This window comes from Amblyomma americanum, chromosome 9 (genome assembly GCF_052857255.1).
Source record: "Amblyomma americanum isolate KBUSLIRL-KWMA chromosome 9, ASM5285725v1, whole genome shotgun sequence".
Lineage (NCBI taxonomy): Eukaryota > Metazoa > Arthropoda > Arachnida > Ixodida > Ixodidae > Amblyomma > Amblyomma americanum.
This window is the reverse complement of record NC_135505.1, coordinates 108,303,983-108,325,855: the sequence shown is the minus strand read 5'-3', so window position 1 is coordinate 108,325,855 and position 21,873 is coordinate 108,303,983. Positions and strand designations below refer to the sequence as shown.

Here is a 21,873-nt window from a genome sequence, read left to right as displayed (position 1 = left end):
CTTTTTGCATTGAAATACAAACCAGACACTAAACTTCCGGGACATGCCACTGAACTTCCGGTTGCTTCATTTGCGCCCACTTTGGAAAACAGGAATGCGGCATCCAGCCATCTAGTGGAGATCACTGTGCGGAGCTTGGATGGATGAATGGATGGATATGGCTGAACCCTTTAAATAAGAGCGGTGGCTCAAGCCACCTAGCCATGACTTCTGAAATTTTACTCGTCTTAATTTTAGCCACCAATCAGATAACCACCGCTTGGTTACTTCTACCCGCTTAAAATCTACTTTCCCTTCACTGTCCTTAAACCCCAATGACTTGGATAAATCAGCCCCGCTGCTTTTCACTGTAGGGTGAAGCCCTTTACAGAAAAGTATCAAGTGTTCAGCCATTTCCTCCTCCTCTCTGCACGCAACGCACAACGTGTCTATCTCGTGGTACCTGACAGCAATGTGCTTTGTAATCATTCTTTAAGTACACAAAGTAAGCATTTTTGTAACGAAAGCTAGATAGGCCACGAACTCGCAGTTTCGCCGTGCTCACATTCCCGCCGTGGTAGCACCGCACCACGTGACTGGTCACGAGACCAACCACGTGATAAACCATGTAACAACTAGCCAAACAACCAGACTAACCTGGACTTGCAATCAAGATTAACCAAGGCTAACCATGCTATGCCTTAGCTTTCGCTGCATATATCCTGGCATGGCCGAGCTAAGCCACTGCCAATTTTTTTTTAGTACACAGCTGAACACGTGCATGCGGAAAGTTCACAAATTTGAAAATATTGAAATATTTCTCAATATAAAAGGTTCATTTCAACCCCAAATAAGAATCATCTTTTTATTGGCAGAAATATTTGTCTCAATGAACCATGTGACAACTAGCAAGACAAACCTGGACTTGCAATCAAGATTAGCCAAGGCTAACCAAGCTATGCCTTAGCTTTTGCTATGTATATCCTGGCATGGCCGATCTAAGCCACTGCCATTTTTTTTAGTACACAGCTCAACACGTGTATGTGGAAAGTTCACAAATTTGAAAACATTGAGATATTCAACATAAAAGGTTCATTTCAACTGCAAATAAGAATCACCCTTTTATTGGCAGAAACATTTTTTTCAATGCCAACTTTCAAGCTGTCCTGCAAAGTAGGATAATAGGCAGATTCACAACCTGTCACACGTTTGACACTGACTCTAAAATCGCATTTCTCATCACTCGCGCTGGTTTCCTGATAACAATGGAGAGAAATTAGGTTTTATTGCAGTATTACAATGTATTTCACGGGGGTTAAATTTCAAAACTGGTGTCCAGAGAAGACTGTCCGATCTTTTAGAACATAAAACGAATAAAAGTAAAAACGAATAAAAGTAAACAAACTCAACACAACAAGTGCGCAGGAGAAGCTTACACCCTTTTGAGCCTACGCTAGCCGGCAAAAGTTTTTGCGAAATAAACTTTCAGAGTTACTTCGCACGGTGTCCCGCGTGTAGGAGATGAGGCATATATTGGTTAACTGTGCTCGAGCTTCAAAGAATGCGAGTGCAAAGCATGGGGAAGACTGTACAATGTGCAAAAGAGAAGAGCAGTGGTTATTCATTTGAAAATCGCCTAAAAGGTTGCTCATCAATCTTCATTAGAACAAATGCATGCAACGGCATGTAAATACACAGTGGTTGGGAAAATAAGAAGTTTGAACTTTTATCCAAAGCCACCAACAAAACAACCACAAGTTTTTGTACTATAGGTAATGCAATGCTATCAGACAAAATGGTGTGTTGTGGGGAACAGCACTGAGTGCTGAAGAGAGTCATGATACCAATTCTTTGCTGGATGCTAAGCACAATGATGTCTATTGATGCTCAAAGTAGAATAGGAAAAAAGGCAGCAGCATCTTTTTTGAAGCAGGCCAACCAATAAACTGCACCGCTTTTGAATTTTAATGAAAAATATATCAAGCGAGTATTACAAACAGCCAGAATGCATTAAACATTTTGCAATAGAAACTGCAATAAAATACTAATTTGCACAAAGCAATTTCACACAACTGACCTCAATTATTATAAGCTTTATATTGCACTAAAGATTACAATGTTTTTCGAAAGCAGTGATAAAAGTATTTTTTATTTCAGCAGCCAAGACCCTTGCAGCTTGTCACTATGAACACCTTATTTAAACAGAGCAGGTTTTTTCAAGCAACACCAACACAGCAAAGAAGCCAGCACAATGTGAAATGGTCACAAACAGCTGTTCTTCTCACAGATGAAATAGATTAAAAATGGTATGGAAACAATGCTCCATAATTTATATAGAACAGAGACAGTGCTCTAAGAAACGGTGATGCAGATGTTCGTGAATTCTTTTGTTGGCTTTCGTTCCAAAGAACAGAGAACTCTTCAAGCCAGCAAACTAATGCAAGACACATCATTTTGAGGCTGGACACCTTATTGTCCTCTCTCATTCCTGCCACTAACACTGCTGGAATAAACACACAAAGGTTTTCATAGCAGCAGGTTAATCTTTGTTGTCATACTAACAGTAAATGTGTTCAGTGATATTAACGAGTGAACTTATATTTAAACTAACAAAAATTATCCTGCTCAGACTTCAAGGCTAAAATAAATTGTTGCGTGACCTTTCACTCCCTCAAATCTCTTCATTGAGACAGGGTGACAATTAGTGCCAGTAAATAATATTGGGCACAATGTTTTTGAAAGTCACTCTCCGACAAGTGTTGCCATCCACGTATGATAATGATCTTATTTCCAATGATGCACTTTTACAAGCACAGCAGGCTCACTCTGTGTGTTCAGGAAAAACTTTAAGCAACAGTGTAGATGTGCAAGGGCACAAAAATGTCATTTTCTGGAAAGTTTGTCACAATAAACAAAAATTGATAATGTAATTAATGATGGTTAGTTAAGAGCACCTTTCATGGGTATTCAGGTAGAATCCTGTTAGCTTGTACACAAATTGGTAGTTAGCAAAACATATATATATACTAGAGGGATCACTGACCACTGCTATTCTTTGTGTATTGTCACCTTGTGGAGCTTCAAATTTTGCCTCTGAGCGAATCTCTTCTGGCAAAAGTCACATTGAAAGGGCTTTTCACCCTTATGAGATCTAACGTGACTTGCAAGGTGTGACTGTCCTGTAAAGGCCATGGGGCAGAGCTGGCACTGAAACGGCTTTTCACCCGTGTGGGTACAAATGTGTGCCACCAGGTTCTGCTTCAGTGCAAAGGCGCTACCACAATGGTCACAATGGTAAGGACGCTCGCCTGTGTGTGTGCGCTGATGTCTGAACAGGTTGCTCTGTTGTGTAAAGCTGTTATCGCATTGGCTACAATGATAAGGTCGTTCACGAGTGTGTGCGCGCTTGTGTGTCTTCAGATTGCCCTTTTGTGCAAAGCTGCTTCCACAGTCATCACATTGGTATGGGCGGTCGCCGGTATGGACTCTGAGATGAGCCACTAGCTGGGATCTTTTTTTGAATCTCTTCCTGCAGTTGGTGCATTCGTGCAGCTCCTTTCCTGTGGGTTTACCACGGTGGTTACCCATGCCGGAAGCAGTAGACTCCATGCAGTGGTTCACACGGTCCCTTTTGCTGGTTGAATCTTGCACGGGAGGTGTGGCGTGGGTGCTCTGGGTGACGACTGAACCTGTGTTGTACAGGCAGACTACTTAAAATAAAATGCCAGAACCAACAATCCACAGTTCACTTGGAGTTAGGAAAAAAACTGAATGCGGAGGGCACACTCATCAAAAGCTATGTATGTTTACCCAAAGTTTTATTCAAAAAATCGGCTCAAAGGAGAGTCCAGGCCTCAAACAAGATGTCTCTACAGTCAATTCTGCGCGCACGCAAAAAAAAACATTTAGGCTGCACGAAAGGTTATCGCTGCAAAAAAAATAGGGGAGCCTTTTAATCCATCCAAAGTTGATGCATTTGATCACTGCACTTACATTACTGGCATCATGACCAACACTGTCCAAAGTCCAACCAGGTGGGCTATATACTGAACAAGTGGCAGTCAGCTATGCTTAGGCCAATGCACAATGCCATTTTTTTGCTTTATTAGCTGCTCAGATAGTGTCTATGGAAGCCAAGGCTAAAGTCTAAAAATCTGACAAGGCCTTGGTCCCTTGTACAATTTCTTGCATCAATAAACAGATCTCACAGTGGTGACAGTTCAATGAGTAGTTCACATATCACGGAAAGCAACTTTCCAGAAGATCAAAAGTACATATCACCGCCATTCACCACAGTTCAGTAAATTGAAGCTTCTGTATCTTTCAAACTGGTCTTTCAAAGACACTATTCAGGAAAACATATATGAGGCAAAAAAATAGATTCTAACCTGTTGAGTTCTCTCCAGAAGGTGGTCCATATTTGTGGTCTCTGGAGCTGAAGCCTGCATGTGAAAACCAGATTAAATCCACTGAGACAAAAGATTACGTGTGCAACCACTCATGTGGTGTAATGCACTTGGAATATGGAATACAATCTCGTAAAACAGCTTTTCAAGGTTGTGTCAATTCAGTAGGGAGAGACTGAAAAGACAAGAGTTCCAAAGCAAACATTCTTGACTTTTAATTCTGCACATAGATAAGTACTATACTTACACTCATGAAAAACTGACAACTGCCTATAAATTTATACAACCAATGGAACCGAGTCAATAGCCATTGCACTGATGAATGAACTTGCACAATTTCTGGCTTTATGGGAAGGAGAGTACAAGTCTCCCTACTCACACAAAACTCGTACAACATTGATACAGTCGTCATTTCTTCATTAAACCATTTATAGACATTGCACTGTGCAAAAGAAAAACTTTCAGAGCAAGGTTACTGGTAAAAATGTCGAGCTTACAACTTACACTCATGAAAAACTGACAACTGCCTATAAATTTATACAACCAATAGAACCGAGTCAATAGCCATTGCACTGATGAATGAACTTGCACAATTTCTGGCTTTATGGGAAGGAGAGTACAAGTCTCCCTACACACACAAAACTCGTACAACATTGATACAGTCGTCATTTCTTCATTAAACCATTTATAGACATTGCACTTTGCAAAAGAAAAACTTTCAGAGCAAGGTTACTGGTAAAAATGTCGAGCTTACAACTGCCCACGAATGTTGCCAATATGCGCATTATGATGTTCCACCTCCATCGTCTCCAAGAGTGCAACTAATCAAGTCAGTAGAACAACATCTAAACTGCACACTACTGTCTCTTGAGTGCAGTTAGAAGATATTATATTTACTTGATTAATACCTGCGCCTCGAGTTTTAGGACAAGTGAAGAAAGGAAGGAGCTGTCACGGCCGAGTTTCACAATGCACTTCTAAACGCGGATCAGTTCATCAATGTGCTCTTGTGAAAAAAATTCTAAGGTTACCAGCTTTTCTAACACCATGGATGGTACAAAAGAAGCCCGTCTCTGAGAACACCATGAGGTGAGGTCATAGGAACAGTGAGAGTGGGAGCTGATGAAGACAATGGTGAATTTTCATGGCGCAAGGGCAGCTCTGGCTAAATATCAGCATGGTGCAAGGCACTTTCATCTACACAAGGCGGGGTCAAACACCCATTTCCAAGCATTCCAGCTAGCAGAAGCCAGGGACAAAGCTTGCATATTGTAGCACTGTTGGGTGTTCAGTGGCACTGAGAATCCAACACCGGACATCCTATATGTAAGGGGCATGTTCCAGTGGCTAGACCACCACTGTAGAGGGAGTGAACATGGCGATAAGTTGTGAATAAAAGTGCAAATTGTCCCCTTGTTATCAGCTGCTGCATTATTCTGGGCATAATGACAGCACTACACTGGTTTTACAGAAATTTTGTGGTGCATGAAGGCTTGACTCGTGAAAGGGCCCCAGTTTGGCAACCAAAAAAAAAGAACAGTGCATCAGCAAATCTGGTAAAACTAGTGCTACATCGTAGAACAGATGTGCAGAACAATCAGTTTTGTGAGAAAACTAAAAACTTTCTCACAGTACTAACTATACACATGAATGTCATCTGCTTTTAAAAAAGCCTCAAAATAGAATGGAAGACGTCAGAATGGAGGCTAAATCCACACAGCAACAAGTACTGTTTTGAAAGAGTAATGCTATGCATATCACAAAATGAGGTAATTCTCTGGTGATTAATCACAAGGAATCATATTATAATCTTCAACAAAGCAGAAAAAAAGTGCCCATAAAGCAGTGAACAGCTGCACATACAATAACAAAGAGAATACCCAGCATGATACTGACAGGACAGGTTTTGCACAGCTATAGTCTTCACAAGGCTCGAACCAGCAGACAAAGCAACAGTGCTAAGTGGTGGAGTCACATTCAATTACAATAATATGAATTTTCAAACATTTAAAACCATACAACACAACAATGAAGATCGACAAAAGTCAAACACAGATGCACGAAAAGACTAATTATTCCAGCGCATGCAAATCTTCATCTTTGATGTTTGTTTGAAAAACAAGAAAAAACATTGAATCAATCAAAGAAACAATTTGCACACTTAACAAAACAATCACACAATGTCCAGCATAATTGCATTTTGTACTCCTTTATATGAAGTTTACGTTTCTCACAGTGACCGTCACTTTGGTTCCAGAGATCTTGCGTTCAACTCTGTTTAACAGGATGGGTCCTAATTCACCTAACCTTGCACCAAAAATAAAAGTGTCATTTTCTACAATTTGAATTCTTACTTGAGCATAATGTTTCGGAACCAATGATCTTCCTTTATCAAAAGTGAGCTCCAGCTCCTTAATTTATTCAATTCTCCAAGTCGCAAATTTACTTTACGAATGGCATGCAATGTCTCAATGATACTGGCGCAGACTTTTTTCCAAAAGAATGCAACGTCTCATTGCAACTGCTTTGAAACATACACCAGTTTGAACCACTGTCTTCTGGAATGCCCCCCGGCCATTAAACCTTCTCGCCTCTCAGCCCTTTTCATAGAGTGCCTTGCTTGTCTAAGATGGCTGCAAGACCGGCTGGCACTTGTTTTTCAGGTCCCATTCCCTCCATGGTGCTTGATTTTGAGTGAACAATACATTGATTCTGATACTAATACTGCTAAGCGCCCACCACAAGAGTACACAGGTCCCCAGTTGCATTTGATTGCTGTATGTGGTCATGTGTTCTTTATGAGCCACGACTGAAATGGGAATTCCATTCAGAGCCTAATTTAAACTGTTCAGCCAATGTACACCAATGGTTCCTGCTCCACAACTTTTGGGCCAAAAATAAAAAGAACCTGGTGCCCCCTAAGCATCAGAAACACCTGAAGAGGCCACTGTGCAGCCATCCATTATTCTCGTTATTCCCTCCCTCCCCTTTCCCAACGCGGTCGTCATTTCTGTAGAAAAAATTACATTGTTTACGAAACGAGTTCACTAAACAAAATGTTTCTTTCGAGGGCAATGCCCATATTCTTCGTTTAGATTCCATTAATTTATACAAATACATCAAAACCATTTTTATCTCACTTTGTACGTAAACACAATGCACTAAGACAACTGCACATGCAATTTATCAGGTTATGAACATGAAGCAATAGAGTCATTGAAGGCTGGCAGGAGTAATACGGAAAGTTTCTTCCTCTGGAACGTTGTACATATTGGATTATCAATAATGCCCTGCAAAATAACGGAGAGAAATGGAGTGTCATTTTACAATGAACACAAATGCCACAAGCACCAGCACTTGTATGCTTTTGTGTAAACGGTAATGCACAGAGCAGTACCAATCATTCACAAAAACGAGATCCGACAACACCCCCATTTTGTCATTTTCTTTCTTCCCCTAGGCACAAAATGTGAAAGGATATGGTCAGAAATAAAGAAGCGCAACTGGCATTGTGCAGCAAAATAAGAGAACAAATACATGAAATTGATGTTTTCTACCAGCAATGCCAATTGTGGTATATGCAATGCAATGTCAATTGTGGTATATTTAGCACAGCTGGTCTGAATAGTTGTACAGCACTTATAATGCAGTAGAGATTTGTGTGTTTGAAATGCATCTGGTTGTGTTTATGGCTTAATGCAAGTACAAAGCCAGATACTACTACTACTACTGGGGATGCGAAATTACATGTTTTCAATAGTAAGACACAAGTGAAGTAAGAGTTGGGAGCATTTTGAAAGGTTAATGCTTGGCAGAGGGGAATAGCAGGACTACATATGTCTGTGAAAAAACCAGAGCAAGACAGAAGACAAGAACCCAAATGCTAATAGCAGAGGTGCCTACATGCTCTATATATTCAATAATCATAGATTGGCAAAAGTGTTATGAATTGGGCTTGCTGGTTAATGACTATTATTGAAAGAGAGCAAAGACAGGACACAGCAAACGCCACGAGTGCAGAGCATCAACTAGTTTTACTCAAAAAAGGTGAAGAATGCATGTTATAATAGGTTTGCCAAGCTAAGGACAACAAGAAAAGTAATTTAAACGTGGCATGATGGAGAAAACGGCACATGCCCAGCTCAGTTGCTAACAAGATCTCAGAGGGGAAGCCACAAAGAGCAACGAAAATTCACAACAGGTCAATAAGAAAGCTAAAATACAACGACAAGACGTGCATCAGATACATAATGATGATGTGAGAGGAAGCCAGAAAAGGAGCAAAACAAGTGTAAACAAGAAAAAAAAATTCATAACAATGTATAAGACAGCTAAAATCTAGCGGCAAGCGCATGTTATAAATCCGATGATCTGGAACTGCGACCTCCTTGGGAAACAGGTCGACAGATGGTGTGCTCACACAAAGTTGTTCTTCCTTCTTAATCATGAATGCTTCCCATATATATGGCAAACCTATATATGTTGCTGAGTGTTCTGGAATAAAACCAGTTGATAGTCAGCGTTCGTGGTGTCGCCTTACTGCGTCCCGTCCTTGCGCTGCTTCAAATGGGATAGACTGGCATCCCAGTGTTGATTGCAATTGCAGATTACCTATCTTCAACAGCCATAAGTAATAAGTTACTTGCGGAGAAGCAGTGCTTAGAAGATAGACAAATGCACTGGGTACCAGACAGGAACTTTGTTACTGGAGCAGGCTTACATTTTATGACAGTATGAAAGGGGTTGCAGGCGCCAGTTAAGATTGCCATGCTTGAAACTTTGTTTTAGTGCCTGTACCAAGTTCCATAAGCCACCAGAGTGGACCCAGAATGAACATACTCCAGTACTCTTTTCATGCCTGTCATCTTAACGCTGCACCTGGCTCTATAAAACACCATAGCAAACTAACTCCTTCATTGGGTGTGGGATTATGATAACAAGATGCAGATACCTAAGAATAAAGTAAACACAGTGTCTTTTTTGTCAGCACCCAAGATGATCACCAGGCCCAAATTCACATAGGACACGCAAATGAGTGAGTACTTAGGGAAATTTGAGAACAATTTGCTTGTCTCAGACCTATATTTTCGCAACCCTTGTTTATTGCGGGAGCAGCAGGTGACCTTGGCTGCAAAACAACTGCCAATGCATACAGCTCAACACAGCCAAAAGCGAAAGCATGAGCAGAACAGAAATGCCACAAAAGGTCATAGACCTAAGCTCCAAAATGGCCTGTAGACCGTATGCATGTGCTGCCAGATCAAGGGTCACCATATTCGTCACAAATTACCCAGGATTCTGATGTGCCTAACCCGGCACGTAGTCATCAGAAATTCAGAGTAACAGATACGCAGTTTGAAAAGATAGAGGCTGAGGATATCTTCTGCATAATTTGTCAGCAGTTGTCCACGCAGGTTGTTCCTCTAAAACCTAGCACACCTTCTGGGAGTACGCTTGATTTCTCTGCAAAAAGGCACATAGAAAAGGATAAAACACACAAGAGATAGCCACAATTGCACATAACGAGAATTTAATACTGTAGCCACTTGTAGATGGAACAGGCAGAAAATATTTAGTGTGATCGACGGGCATCATGATCCCATAATATCGGAAAGGCAGCCATTAATAAGCAGGAATACATTTTATATTGCCAAGAAACCACGGCAGCGAAGACGACACTCACGCATAGGATACCTATGGTCTGATGCATACAGGCAAAGCAGGTGCAATTTTAGGTGCACAGTCCTGGCTAAGGTTAAACTCAGACCCACTGCCTCAAGGAGGTGCCAGGAGCCAGCAGAGTGCACCCTAAATTGCAGATCAGACATGTTGAGGCAGCTACCTATCTTATCACCACACAGCCTTATGCATCTCAAACCAAAGCTATCCTTGTGGTTGTGATCTCAAAGATAAATACAAAGTGACAGCTGATAATATGCAGTCACGGGTACAAGCAAGTGCTGACATCAAACACTAAGCTATAGAGAGCCTTCTCTCCACTGTGGGCCCTTGGGTTTACTTCCCCACAATGTCGTCCTCCCTAGTTACCTTAACCCAAAAGGGAGGGCACGTGCGTTGCAGCGACCCTAGTGCCGACAGACGGAGTTGACTGTTACAGGCATTGTGGAGACAGCGCTCTCTCTTTTTCCCTCAGGAACTCATCGCATGCGAACATGTCGGCGTGACATTCCACGAGGCCTCGCGGAAATTTTTCCGGCCACTCAGTAATCTCGTACTCCAGACGCTAGCAGTATACAGAAGGCAGGGTCGCATTTTTTATCTTTTTTGCGTCCGAGCTTGTTGCAAGAGTTTGCAGTCCTGCTCAAGGTTTGCATTGTGCATACGCTTCTTCCCTTTACCTCCTCTAGCCAAAGTTTTCACAAGGTGCGTGCGTTAACAGCATTGCTGTCTAAGTGGTCTTTTGGTCCTTGCTTATGTGAGCGCCCAGGGAATTCCCACATTGTTGCCAATATCCTCCCCCTTGTAATGCGACCACATGCCGCGTGGCTGTGTGATAGAGAACGTACAATTAGTGTCTGACAAGAGACATGACACCATACTGCAGTTTTGTCTGTTTAGAAACAATGCTTTTTCTACTTGAGTGCTTTAGTGGTGGTAGTGTATACCAACATCTTAGTTTTCAAGGAACTGAAAAGTGAAGGAAATCGATAAACAATGCAGCTAAGCTGAAATTTATGGACCCTAGAATCAATGAGTGTACAATCACTGCCATCATAATGACATCCTCAGATAGCTGTCGCACCCCAGATTTTTCTAAAAAACATGAGTCATAAGAAGTTAGATTTTTTTAATGAACCGCAGAGCCATTTCCTGCATTTGTTGCATTCAGCAGTGCTTGCACGACTAACCCTGCATGCAGAAATACAATGCTTAGATATACTGCTGCAAAATCCGCAGACACAGTACTCCTTTGGCACACCAGCACAGTTCTAAACAATAGTAGTGCAGATGTCCACCCTAGTCAGTCCTGTAGCATTGATAAGACTGATAAGTCATCAGCAGAGCACCTGCCCATGCACACAGGATTAGGTACGATTATATACACACAGTCGTAAAAGTTGTCTAGAGGCACAAGTGATTCTATCATAAAAGCAAGCAGCTTTATGAAAGCCTCGGAGAAGCCATTATGAAGCTAGTTCAAGAGATTTTGACCTTAAAACCTACAAGATTGCCTAACTTGATATTGCTAAGAGTTTGTATTATCATGACACATTACAACCAGTATACCATTTGTGACATATATATAAGTTGTCTAATTTTGGCATAAAAGAACGCTCCGCAGTAATTTGTGTTACACTTCAAAATGTGACCTATCCAACTTGAAACCTGTTATATTCAAGTTGAAACGAAAGTGACTCAGGCTATGGGGGATGCCGTAGTTGGATCTCTATAAATTTCGACCACCTGGTGTTCTTTCATGTGCACCAGCATCGCACAGTATGGGCCTCTAGAATCTCGCCTCCATCTAAACTCGACCACCGTGGCCGGGATCGAAGCCGCGTCCTTTGGGTCAGCAGCCGAGCGCCATAACCACTGCGGCAGACAACTACGTAACTGAATATTGGTGAGAGTTCTATTACCATGACAAATTGCAATCAGTATACCATTTCTGACACATATACAAGCTGTCTAATTTTCCCATAAAGAAAGGCACAGATAACACTAATCTGCGTTAAGCCTAAAAATGTGGTCTATGGAACCTGAAACCTCTAATTAAAACATCAGAGTGCAAAGCTAATCCAAAGAGCATCAGAGTAGGCATATTCATTTTTGACCATCAATTTGAATCTTTGCAGAAACATATATTTATATGTAACTAAAAACTATGATGATATTACGAACCATGGAGGAGATAGTAAGCTGAAAAATAAATTTTTGAACTCTGCTATAGTGTCACTGTTGACTTGCCAGAAATGTTAAATACTATCTCACAGCTTTATGATCATGAATGATCAGAGGGTGGTAATGCTTTCCTGTCTGTCGGAAAAGACGAAAGCATTGTGGAGTTTAATCCGATAGAACATCGCTCAAGAAGAGCGCGCCCGTGGAACACACAAAAAAAATGTTTGTAAAACGCTCCTTTGCATTTGCATCGCGGCACACTGAAGACTGCGTCAAGGTGACTTATCTTGCTTTTACCAACCGTGCTTAGCTTTTCGAAGTTTTTGTCACATGTTCATCTTCCTCCAATTGTCCCTCCCTGAAATAATGCCCTTGTGGTGCTGCAGGTACCTGTATAAATAAAAAATATACTCCATTTCATTCGTAGCTGGCAATGCTGCCAAAGCTAGCCCACCTGTTCATGCAGGCTAAGTCCGCGCTCAAAAAGTTGTTCGCCATACAACTAAAGTGAACACAAGCACATTTCGTTGTGACAAACTTAAGTGCCATGGCTAGCACCTCTTGCCACAATTTCACCTTGCGACTCAATAAGTCTTTGAGAAACAAAAGTTACTTGAGGTGATGCGAGGTTGGCAGGGCGAATCACTCCAACTCAGTCCGTGCCTGAGTAGTGGTTCATTCAGTGAAAATTATAGCCAGAAGGCCTGAACACTGAGCGCCTCATAGTTTCGACCGTGATTTTCCATGCTAATACTATGTTTTACATAACTTTTTGTTTTGTCCAAACACTCACCTGACTTTTGAAAAAAATGAATGATATCTGGTGGAGTATGGTTTCACAAACACACTACTTCTGCAATATCTGCAGCGTTGCCTGCTATGTATGAAACTGAGTATAAGTGCAGGAAAGAAATGAAAACAATAGAATGAAAGTGCGTGTAGAGCTGCTAAGAACAAAATCTGGAAGGAAGTGCTACATGATAGTTCAAGAGTCAGTACCCATGTACCTGTGGCTAGATCAGGTTGTCTTAGAACCAGGCAATACATAGAAGCAAGTACAAACAGGGAGATATTAGTGCAGCATACAGGAGCAGTAAAAACACATGTTCAGGTGGACTGTAAAGCTACGCAACCAGATATTGAGAACAAAGCCTTTCTGCAGCCTTGGGTTTCAAGGATAGTGAAAGAAAAATTAACAGGCGATGTGAAAGCAGAACAGAGAAAATGCATGAAAAGTTACAGAAATCAAAGAAATACAGCTTAGAAGATGAGAAATAGCCATGAATGGCAAAAAATAAACAGAGCAGGATTCAGTCTGAAAAAATATGAATGGACATTCGCCACCAGACTGATATAAAGATGATGCTAATAGTTATCTATCTAGAGGAGATTTTTTGTTGGGTGGTGCAAACACACATCCCTCAATACATTGTTTTTCTGGATAGGAGCATCATGCTATGGGTCGGCATAGCTGGCTGCAGTTCCTCTGGAATGTTCTTCCGTGGCTACTGGTACTCCTCCAATGTCTGCAAAAAGAGGACGCAACAAAGAGGCCCAGCCAAAAAAAAATGAAAATCAGTTTTTGGGGAAAGGAAATGGCGCAGTATCTGTGTTACATCTCGGCGGACACCTGAACCGCGGCGCCGTAAAGGAAGGGATAATTTCGACCACCTTGGGATCTTTAACGTGCATCGACATCACACAGCACACGGGCTCCTTAGTGTCTCGCCTCCATCGAAACACGGCTGTCGAACCCGGGTACTCCGGCTAAGTAGATAAGTGCCCCAACCAATGAGCCACCGCGGTGGGTAATAATACGAACCCAGCATTGCAAATACGGCAAGTAGTCTTGCATTTTGAAGTACACCGTTTAGTGCAGTTGAACAGTAGCAAACATTTTTATTCCCGTGTAGCGGCTATTGGGACGCGGAATAAGGATTTTATGCTTGTGTTACTTGCCAGAATGGAGGGAGGGACGACTTCTACATGGAAAAAAAAAGCCTGGTGGTATGCGCCTTACCTAGCTGTTTGTATCAGTATATGGTGTAAACAGCTGGCTACAGGTACCGCCATTGAGATATGGTTCACCAGCTTTCACAAATCACCATAACGCACTATGAACTATGTTATCATACATGCTGCCACAGAATTCATAAAGCATCTCCATTTTCACGCCAACGCTGTAGATTGCAAAGGAACTATGTGTTACATTTGCAATGCGATTACACACACAGAAGAATGCAGACATGCCAGAAGAATTGTGAACAGCGAGATCTCCCCCGTGTTCTTTGCTAAACCCTGCTACAAGAAAAATAAGGCGTGGAAAGCTCACTGGTGACTGAGTCAGTGAGATGGTCGTGGCTGAAGACTAACACCCAAGTGATGTGTTAACATAGCATGTTTAAAAGAATAACTCCAGCAGGTTTCAACGGAGCAAAATTTGTCTGCTATTGTGGTTAGACTTTTCTGCAACTTTCATGAGGCGTTAACAAGCCCGAATCTTTTGTTACTGTGCAGCGACATTTGGGCAAGTGCGCACAAAGACGGACCGCATCTTCACTAGCGCACGCTGCAAAAGTGACGCTCACCGGGTCACACGCATTTCCCCTCGCTTTGTACGCACATAAATTTCCTCGAGCAAAGCTGCTTGCTTCTTCATGCAGACCGACAACATACAAAACCAATATGTAAAGCAACAGATCGAGGAGCTGGCACGGCCGGTACCTCATGAAAATTGGATTGGATCTTGGGACTTATCCCTTTAAGACGGGTGGACCTTACACTAAAGTCCTAGCCAACTTTTTTTGAGACACTACGACGGAGTCTGTCCCACCGTGCCGTCACCACGACCCATCACTTGAGCCTATTCCAATTTTCAAGGCGGCGTTTAGTCGTTTCGACTGCCCTGGCCTTGGAAAAGGCTTCTTGCTCATTCACCTCGCTGTCGGTCGCTCCGCCCTCTGTCGGCTGACCGGAGTCGAAACAGCGCTTGCAGAGGGGTACATCCATTCGGTTGGCAGGGGTGGAGTGACCTACACAACAGAACAACATGCTCGATCGAATCCTCATCCTGCGCACCCATTGTGCACATGATGTCTGCACTGACCTGGCCGGCAATCCGGGCTTGCCACTTCTTCGTGCGCAGCACCCCCGCTCGAGCCTCGAAGAGTAGTGCACTGCCAAGGGAGTTGTCGTAGAAGCGCGCCTGCACAATTTCTTGCTAGAGCGCGGTGTACAGACCGAGAGCTTACTTGTCCTTCGCGCTGGTCCTCCAAAGCTCTGTCTCAGTCTCCACCACACGCTTCTGCACCTTCCCTTTCCTCCAGCAGGAACCTTCGGTGTCAGCGATCGTAGGCTTGTGGCACGCCGTGTTTGTTCCCCAAAGCCCGAACTATCTTCTTCCAGCGCGTACATACACCAGAGTATAGTAGACAACGCTGTACTTTATGGGCCCAGGGTTCCTCCCCAAGAGTCCACGAACGCATCTCAAAAGTCACCTTCGCCGTTGCCTCCCGTGCCTCGAAGCAGGACCACCCCACGCCTCCATGCACAGCCTCGTTCGGGGACGTACGTTGGGCACCCATGGCCCGCCGTCCCACCTCTCTTTGTCGCCGCTCCAGAACTTCGCGGGCCCCCGACGATACACACAGCACAGCGTTCGATAGGTCAGTCCCGGCACCATCACCGCCTTCCAAATGGTGCGCAGTGCTTCCAACCTGTTGAACCCCCATAGCGCCTTGGCTCTCAGGACACATTGGTTTCGTAGCGCCTTCGCACAGAGGCCACTCTTATAGACTTCCAGGTAAGCCCGCTGTGTCGTGATCTCTATTCTGAGGTACCTGTGCGATCGTTTGTGCGATCGTTGATGCCGCCCGCGATGCAGCTTGCGCTACCATACATCGTCCTTGCAAGGTTAGCGTATGCACGTTTAAATAATAAGAAAACGTTATCAAGACCACGTAATAAAAATAAAAAAATATTATGAAGGAGGAAAGTTTGATCTGTTCTGACATTCCAGCGCGATCGAAACCAAAACCAAATTTTGGCACTGTTGGTTTCGATATCGCACCCGATGGCGCGCAATGCATGAATTTTCTATCCGAAATTTATATCCGCGGCTTAACTTGTACATGCGATGGTTTATTCGTCGAAACTGCGTACTGCGCGAAGAGAAACCATAAGTGCAGATACCTCTCCACTCTGTTGGAACTACCTTCTGCCGAGGCGTTGCGGCCGGTTTTTTATTTGCTGAAGGCGCAGTACTAGAACGCGTCCAGCTCTGTGCCACCAGGCGCAACGCATGACGCGTATCCTGAACTCTTTACATGGCTAGGGCTTTTGTTACGACGACCTGATCATGCGTAGAGTTTTACAATACAGCTTTTGTCCGGGTTTGTTTCCAGGAAACGTTATTAGGTGATGATATGCAAGGAGATCGTTTGGAGCTACGCTTCGTTTCGGTTGTAGGTGCACGCTAACGTTCTACTTCGGCAGTTGTAATACCGGCTCATATGTTGTGGAGAGAAGGAGGTCGCACCCTAGGTTGTGAACCATTTGAATCAGAACAACACCAGCAGCAGGGTTATTCAGAAGAGAGGAATAAGTATAGACGGTGGAATGACAGATGAGCAGAGAGACTTCAAACGGGAAACGTAAGGAATAGTAAGGGAACAATTCCGGAAGTAAATAATGACCGACATATTAGCTCAAAATACCACATACGAACAAGTTGAAGATGGAGATAGGGCATCTTTTTTTTTTCAAGTAGAAAGGTAATCTACCATGCCAAATGATTAAAGTAATTAGAGGATTTCTGGGTAGATGGATTGAAGGGATATTGAGCGTATTAGGGATGCAGTTAAATAATTATGTGCCACCTTTATTCACTTGATAATAACTTCGCCATAAAAGAACTGAAGAATGGTGTAAAGGGGAATGCATGCTGTGGTGTGAAAGGGTAGAAGTGTGTGAAAAGAAATATTGCCCATCACTAGCAGCAGCCTGGTTGGCTAACTCATTTCCAAAAATTCCTGAGTGACCCTGGATATGAAATAAAAAAAATGAGGCCAGAGAAGACAATCGATAGACCTTCCTTAATGGAAATAGCTGTCGTGTTAAATGAAGGAGCTCAAGACAGGGCAGAAAGCACAGATAGAGAATCAGTGTAGAAATGAAAACGGGCGTTGAAGGAGGGTATTATTACCAAACACAACATCAAAATAGAATTTTACAACCTTCCTCGCAGGGACCGGTTCTAGGGATATGCGATGAACGTATAAAATATTTTGTGTGGAGCTAAGAACAACAAAGCACAAGCACAGTGATGAGTGAATAACCCGTCAGTGCAAATATGCAATGCGCGTTGACAAGAAAAGGTCAAGACCTCCTGATAAATACACTGAGGAAGAGAAAATTTAAATTTCAATGAGGGATGCTAAACCAAGGAATAAGGACAGGCTGAATTTAGACGGGTTATAAAATGCCTTACCGTATGCAATGGGTTGCCGTAATGTAAAAAGCAATAAGGTCAGCCCTAGCTGGAACAAGTAACATCCAGCTGGAATGTACTTTTTCCCAGCTGAACTCTTGACTGTTCCAGCTGGAAAAAGACATTTCCAGCTGGACTCACCACTGCTCCAGCTGCAAGCTTTCCAGCTGGAGTGGGAAACAGCTAGAAAAAGCTGTTTCCAGCTGGACATTTCACTGCTCCAGCTGTAAGCTTTTCAACTGGAACAGGAAACAGCTATAAAAAGCAATTTCCAGCTGGAGAATGCCTTCTGCCAGTTATCATGATCTGCAACCTGCCTTGAGTTGGCCAATAAAAGAATGCATATTTCAATTTGCTGAACTATGATTTACAGCAACACAAACAAATATATTTTAGCTGTTAAAAAAAACTTTTCAACCTGCAGGTACTTATAATGCAATCAAATATAAATTCACTTATAACTGCCAGACGTGTGTAGGGCATGCACATGCAAAAGCTATTTTGGTGCTTCTATGAATATTGCACAAACCCCCTCTCTCTTCTCATCACCAGTAGACATGGAGAAGCAACTGTGAGGTCAGGACCTGCTAGAAATTACTTGTCTTCTCCAAGAGAAACAAAATGTATTTTTAAGAGCACCAATACTGTTTGACATTTTAGGACATGTTTCTTGCAAAAATTACTTTTTTTTCACAGGTTGGAAATAATAATAATAATAATAATAATTGGTTTTGGGGGGAAAGGAAATGGCGCAGTATCTGTCTCATATATCGTTGGACACCTGAACCGCGCCGTAAGGGAAGGGTAAAGGAGGGAGTGAAAGAAGAGAGAGGTGCCATAGTGGAGGGCTCCGGAATAATTTCGACCACCTGGGGATCTTTAACGTGCACTGACATCGCATAGCACACGGCCGCCTTAGCGTTTTTCCTCCATAAAAACGCAGCCGCCGCGGTCGGGTTCGAACCCGGAAACTCCGGATCAGTAGTCGAGCGCCCTAACCACTGAGCCACCGCGGCGGGGTAGGTTGGAAAGTGTAGAATTGCATTTTGGGAGACAAACCATTTCTGGACAAGGCTGCACAATACTTTGCCTTAATTGCAGATTTCCAAGGCAGCAGTCATGTCCTCAAATTAATGAAATGGTGTATATGAATTGCCTACTGAACCTCTTTGATGATTAATCCAACTTGAGTGACAGTTAAACACAAGGATAAACTTGACAAGAACCAAGAGGACAGCCTCAGTTTGTTACGTAACACATGAAAAGACGTGTCACAATTAAAGACAAGCGCTCTTGAAACAATGGCTAGTGGACTGAGGATTCCCTCCTGCTCCTCCAATTTTTTTGTGCATTGTTAAAAATCCAGCTGCTTGCCTTCCCTCTACTGTGAATCAAGATTCTATGAGAGAATAACAAATTCTGCTTAGAGGTATGCAATACCTTTTATTGCTACATATTGTAACGTGAAGATGTGCACACCAAAAGGGAAAAATATATTTACAGGGAAACAGCTTACAGCCACGCAGCCGAACAACCGGGCACGCGAAGCCCAGCAGCAGAAACGCACTTCGTCCTCTTCGCGTTCCAAGCGCGAGCGCACCAAGCACGAGCGTTCCAAGCACAAGCACAACCGTAGCATAACTCCCGGCGGCAAAAGCACCGTCCCGGTGCTAAGTGGATGATGTAGCAGGCGTGTGGTACGGTTTGAGACGGACTACATGAACGACGTCAGTCAAAGGGCTAGTGGACGACGTCGGAGCATGAAGAGGTGTAATCTCGTAGGTCACGTCGGTCACCTGACGAACTCGATAAGGGCCACTGTACTGACGTAGAAGTTTCTCAGAGAGACCGACATGGCGAGAAGGAGACCAAAGGAGGACGAGTGAGCCCGGCGGATAGTGTACTGGGCGATGCCGGCGGTCGTAAACTGACTTCTGGTAGGTCTGAGATGCGGTGAGCCGGTCTCGGGCGATTTCACGGGCCATAGTTGCTCGGGAGATGGCGTCACGTGCATACTCTGTGGTCGAGGCAGTAGAGCTCGGTAGTAATGTATCCAATGGCAGCGCAGGATGCCGACCAAACAGAAGGTAGAAAGGAGAATAGCCGGTGGTATCATGCCGCGACGAATTATAAGCAAATGTTACATAAGGCAAGGCAACGTCCCAATCGCGGTGGTCGGGCGAGACATACATGGATAGCATATCGGTCAGAGTCCTGTTGAGGCGCTCGGTAAGCCCGTTCGTCTGGGGATGGTAAGCTGTAGTGAGCTTATGCTGCGTGCCACAGAACCGGAGGATATCGTCAACTACTCGGGACAAAAAGTAGCGGCCGCGGTCCGTCAGCAATTGGTGTGGAGCGCCGTGGTGAAGGATTACGTTCTGCAATAGGAAGTCGGCGACATCGGTTGCGCAACTTGTTGGTAACGCACGCGTGATAGCGTACCGGGTCGCATAGTCGGTCGCGACAGCAATCCAACGGTTGCCGGAGCAGGACGTCGGGAAAGGTCCGAGAAGGTCGAGACCAACACGGTAGAATGGTTCGAGAGGTACGTCAATAGGCTGTAGAAGGCCAGCAGGCAACGTTGATGGTCTCGTCCTGCGTTGACAGAGGTCGCAGGAGGCAACGTAACGCTGAACAGAGCGGTACAGACCAGGCCAAAAAAAGCGGCGTCGGACCCGATCGTATGTGCGGGAGACGCCGAGGTGGCCTGCGGTCGGTAGGTCGTGTAGTTCCGCTAGGACAGATGAACGGAGACGCTGGGGAACGACTAGCAGGAGCGGAGGTCCGTCAGGACGAAGGTTGCGGCGGTATAGGACGCCATCCTGAATGACGAACAGTTGCAATGAAGGATCTCGGCTGGCACAGTTGAGGCGATCAATGAGAATACGCAAGGAAGAGTCTTGTCGCTGCTCGTCCGCGATGTTAACCAGATCGGAGATAGCGAAGAGGCACGGGCCGAGGTCGTTGTCTCCAGGATCAGGCGGCTCTACAGGGTGCCGAGACAGGCAGGCGGCGTCTTGATGGAGACGCCCTGACTTGTAATGAACAGTGTAAGAATACTCTTGGAGGCGCAACGTCCAACGTCCGAGCCGGCCTGTGGGGTCTTTCAGTGAAGACAGCCAACAAATGGCGTGGTGATCGGTCACTACGGAGAATGGACGGCCAAACAGGTACGGTCGGAACTTAGCTACGGCCCAAACAAGAGCTAGACACTCGCGCTCTGTAATTGAGTAATTTCGCTCAGCTGTAGAAAGGAGGCGGCTGGCATATGCAATAACGCGTTCTTGCCCTCGACGTTGGGCTAGCACGGCGCCAATCCCATAACCGCAGGCGTCTGTGCGAACTTCAGTCGGAGCCGACGGATCAAAATGGGCCAGAATAGGTGGGGAGGTGAGTAAGTGGACTAGCGAAGAAAAGGCCTCCTCTTGGGCAGGGCCCCAGGTAAAAGGGGTGTCTTTCTTTAGAAGGTCGGTCAGGGGGCGAGCGGTGCCGGCAAAATTTTTGATGAAACGGCGGAAGTACGAGCAGAGGCCGACGAAGCTGCGCACATCCGTAGACGACTGGGGAATAGGGAAGTCCTTGACGGCTTTAACTTTAACAGGATCCGGGCGGACACCAGAAGCGTCGACTAGATGTCCGAGAATGGTGAGTTGGCGGCGACCGAATTGACATTTCGACGAATTGAGCTGTAGCCCGGCTCGACGGAAGACAGAAAGAATGCTCGCCAGTCTTTCGAGGTGCGTGGTAAACGTGGGCGAAAAAACCACAACATCGTCGAGGTAACATAGACATGTGGACCATTTAAAGCCGCGAAGCAAGGAGTCCATCATTCTTTCGAAGGTAGCTGGCGCATTACAGAGACCGAATGGCATAACTTTAAACTGATATAAGCCGTCCGGTGTGACGAATGCCGTCTTTTCGCGGTCATTGTCATCAACAGAGATTTGCCAATACCCGGACCGAAGGTCAATTGAAGAGAAAAATTTGGCTCCGTGAAGGCAGTCCAAAGCATCGTCTATTCTTGGGAGTGGATAGACGTCTTTTTTTGTTATGTTGTTTAGGTGCCGGTAATCAACGCAAAAGCGCCAGCTGCCGTCCTTCTTTTTAACCAGCACAACTGGTGAGGCCCAAGGGCTC

General features: G+C 44.2%; 1 protein-coding gene across 1 annotated transcript in view; it reads right to left on the bottom strand.

Annotated features, from left to right (window-relative positions):
• Positions 1–859: 859 nt before the first annotated feature.
• Positions 860–21,873, bottom strand: part of LOC144103575 (uncharacterized) — a 35,298-nt gene continuing 14,284 nt past the window's right edge. The window contains exons 3-6 of the mRNA XM_077636254.1: positions 15,355–15,690; positions 15,186–15,280; positions 4,368–4,421; positions 860–3,668 (exon numbers count right to left, since the gene is read on the bottom strand). Coding sequence (XP_077492380.1) covers positions 3,028–3,668; positions 4,368–4,421; positions 15,186–15,280; positions 15,355–15,690 — 1,126 coding nt within the window. The 3' untranslated portion in view covers positions 860–3,027. The remainder of the gene's footprint in view (positions 3,669–4,367; positions 4,422–15,185; positions 15,281–15,354; positions 15,691–21,873) is intronic.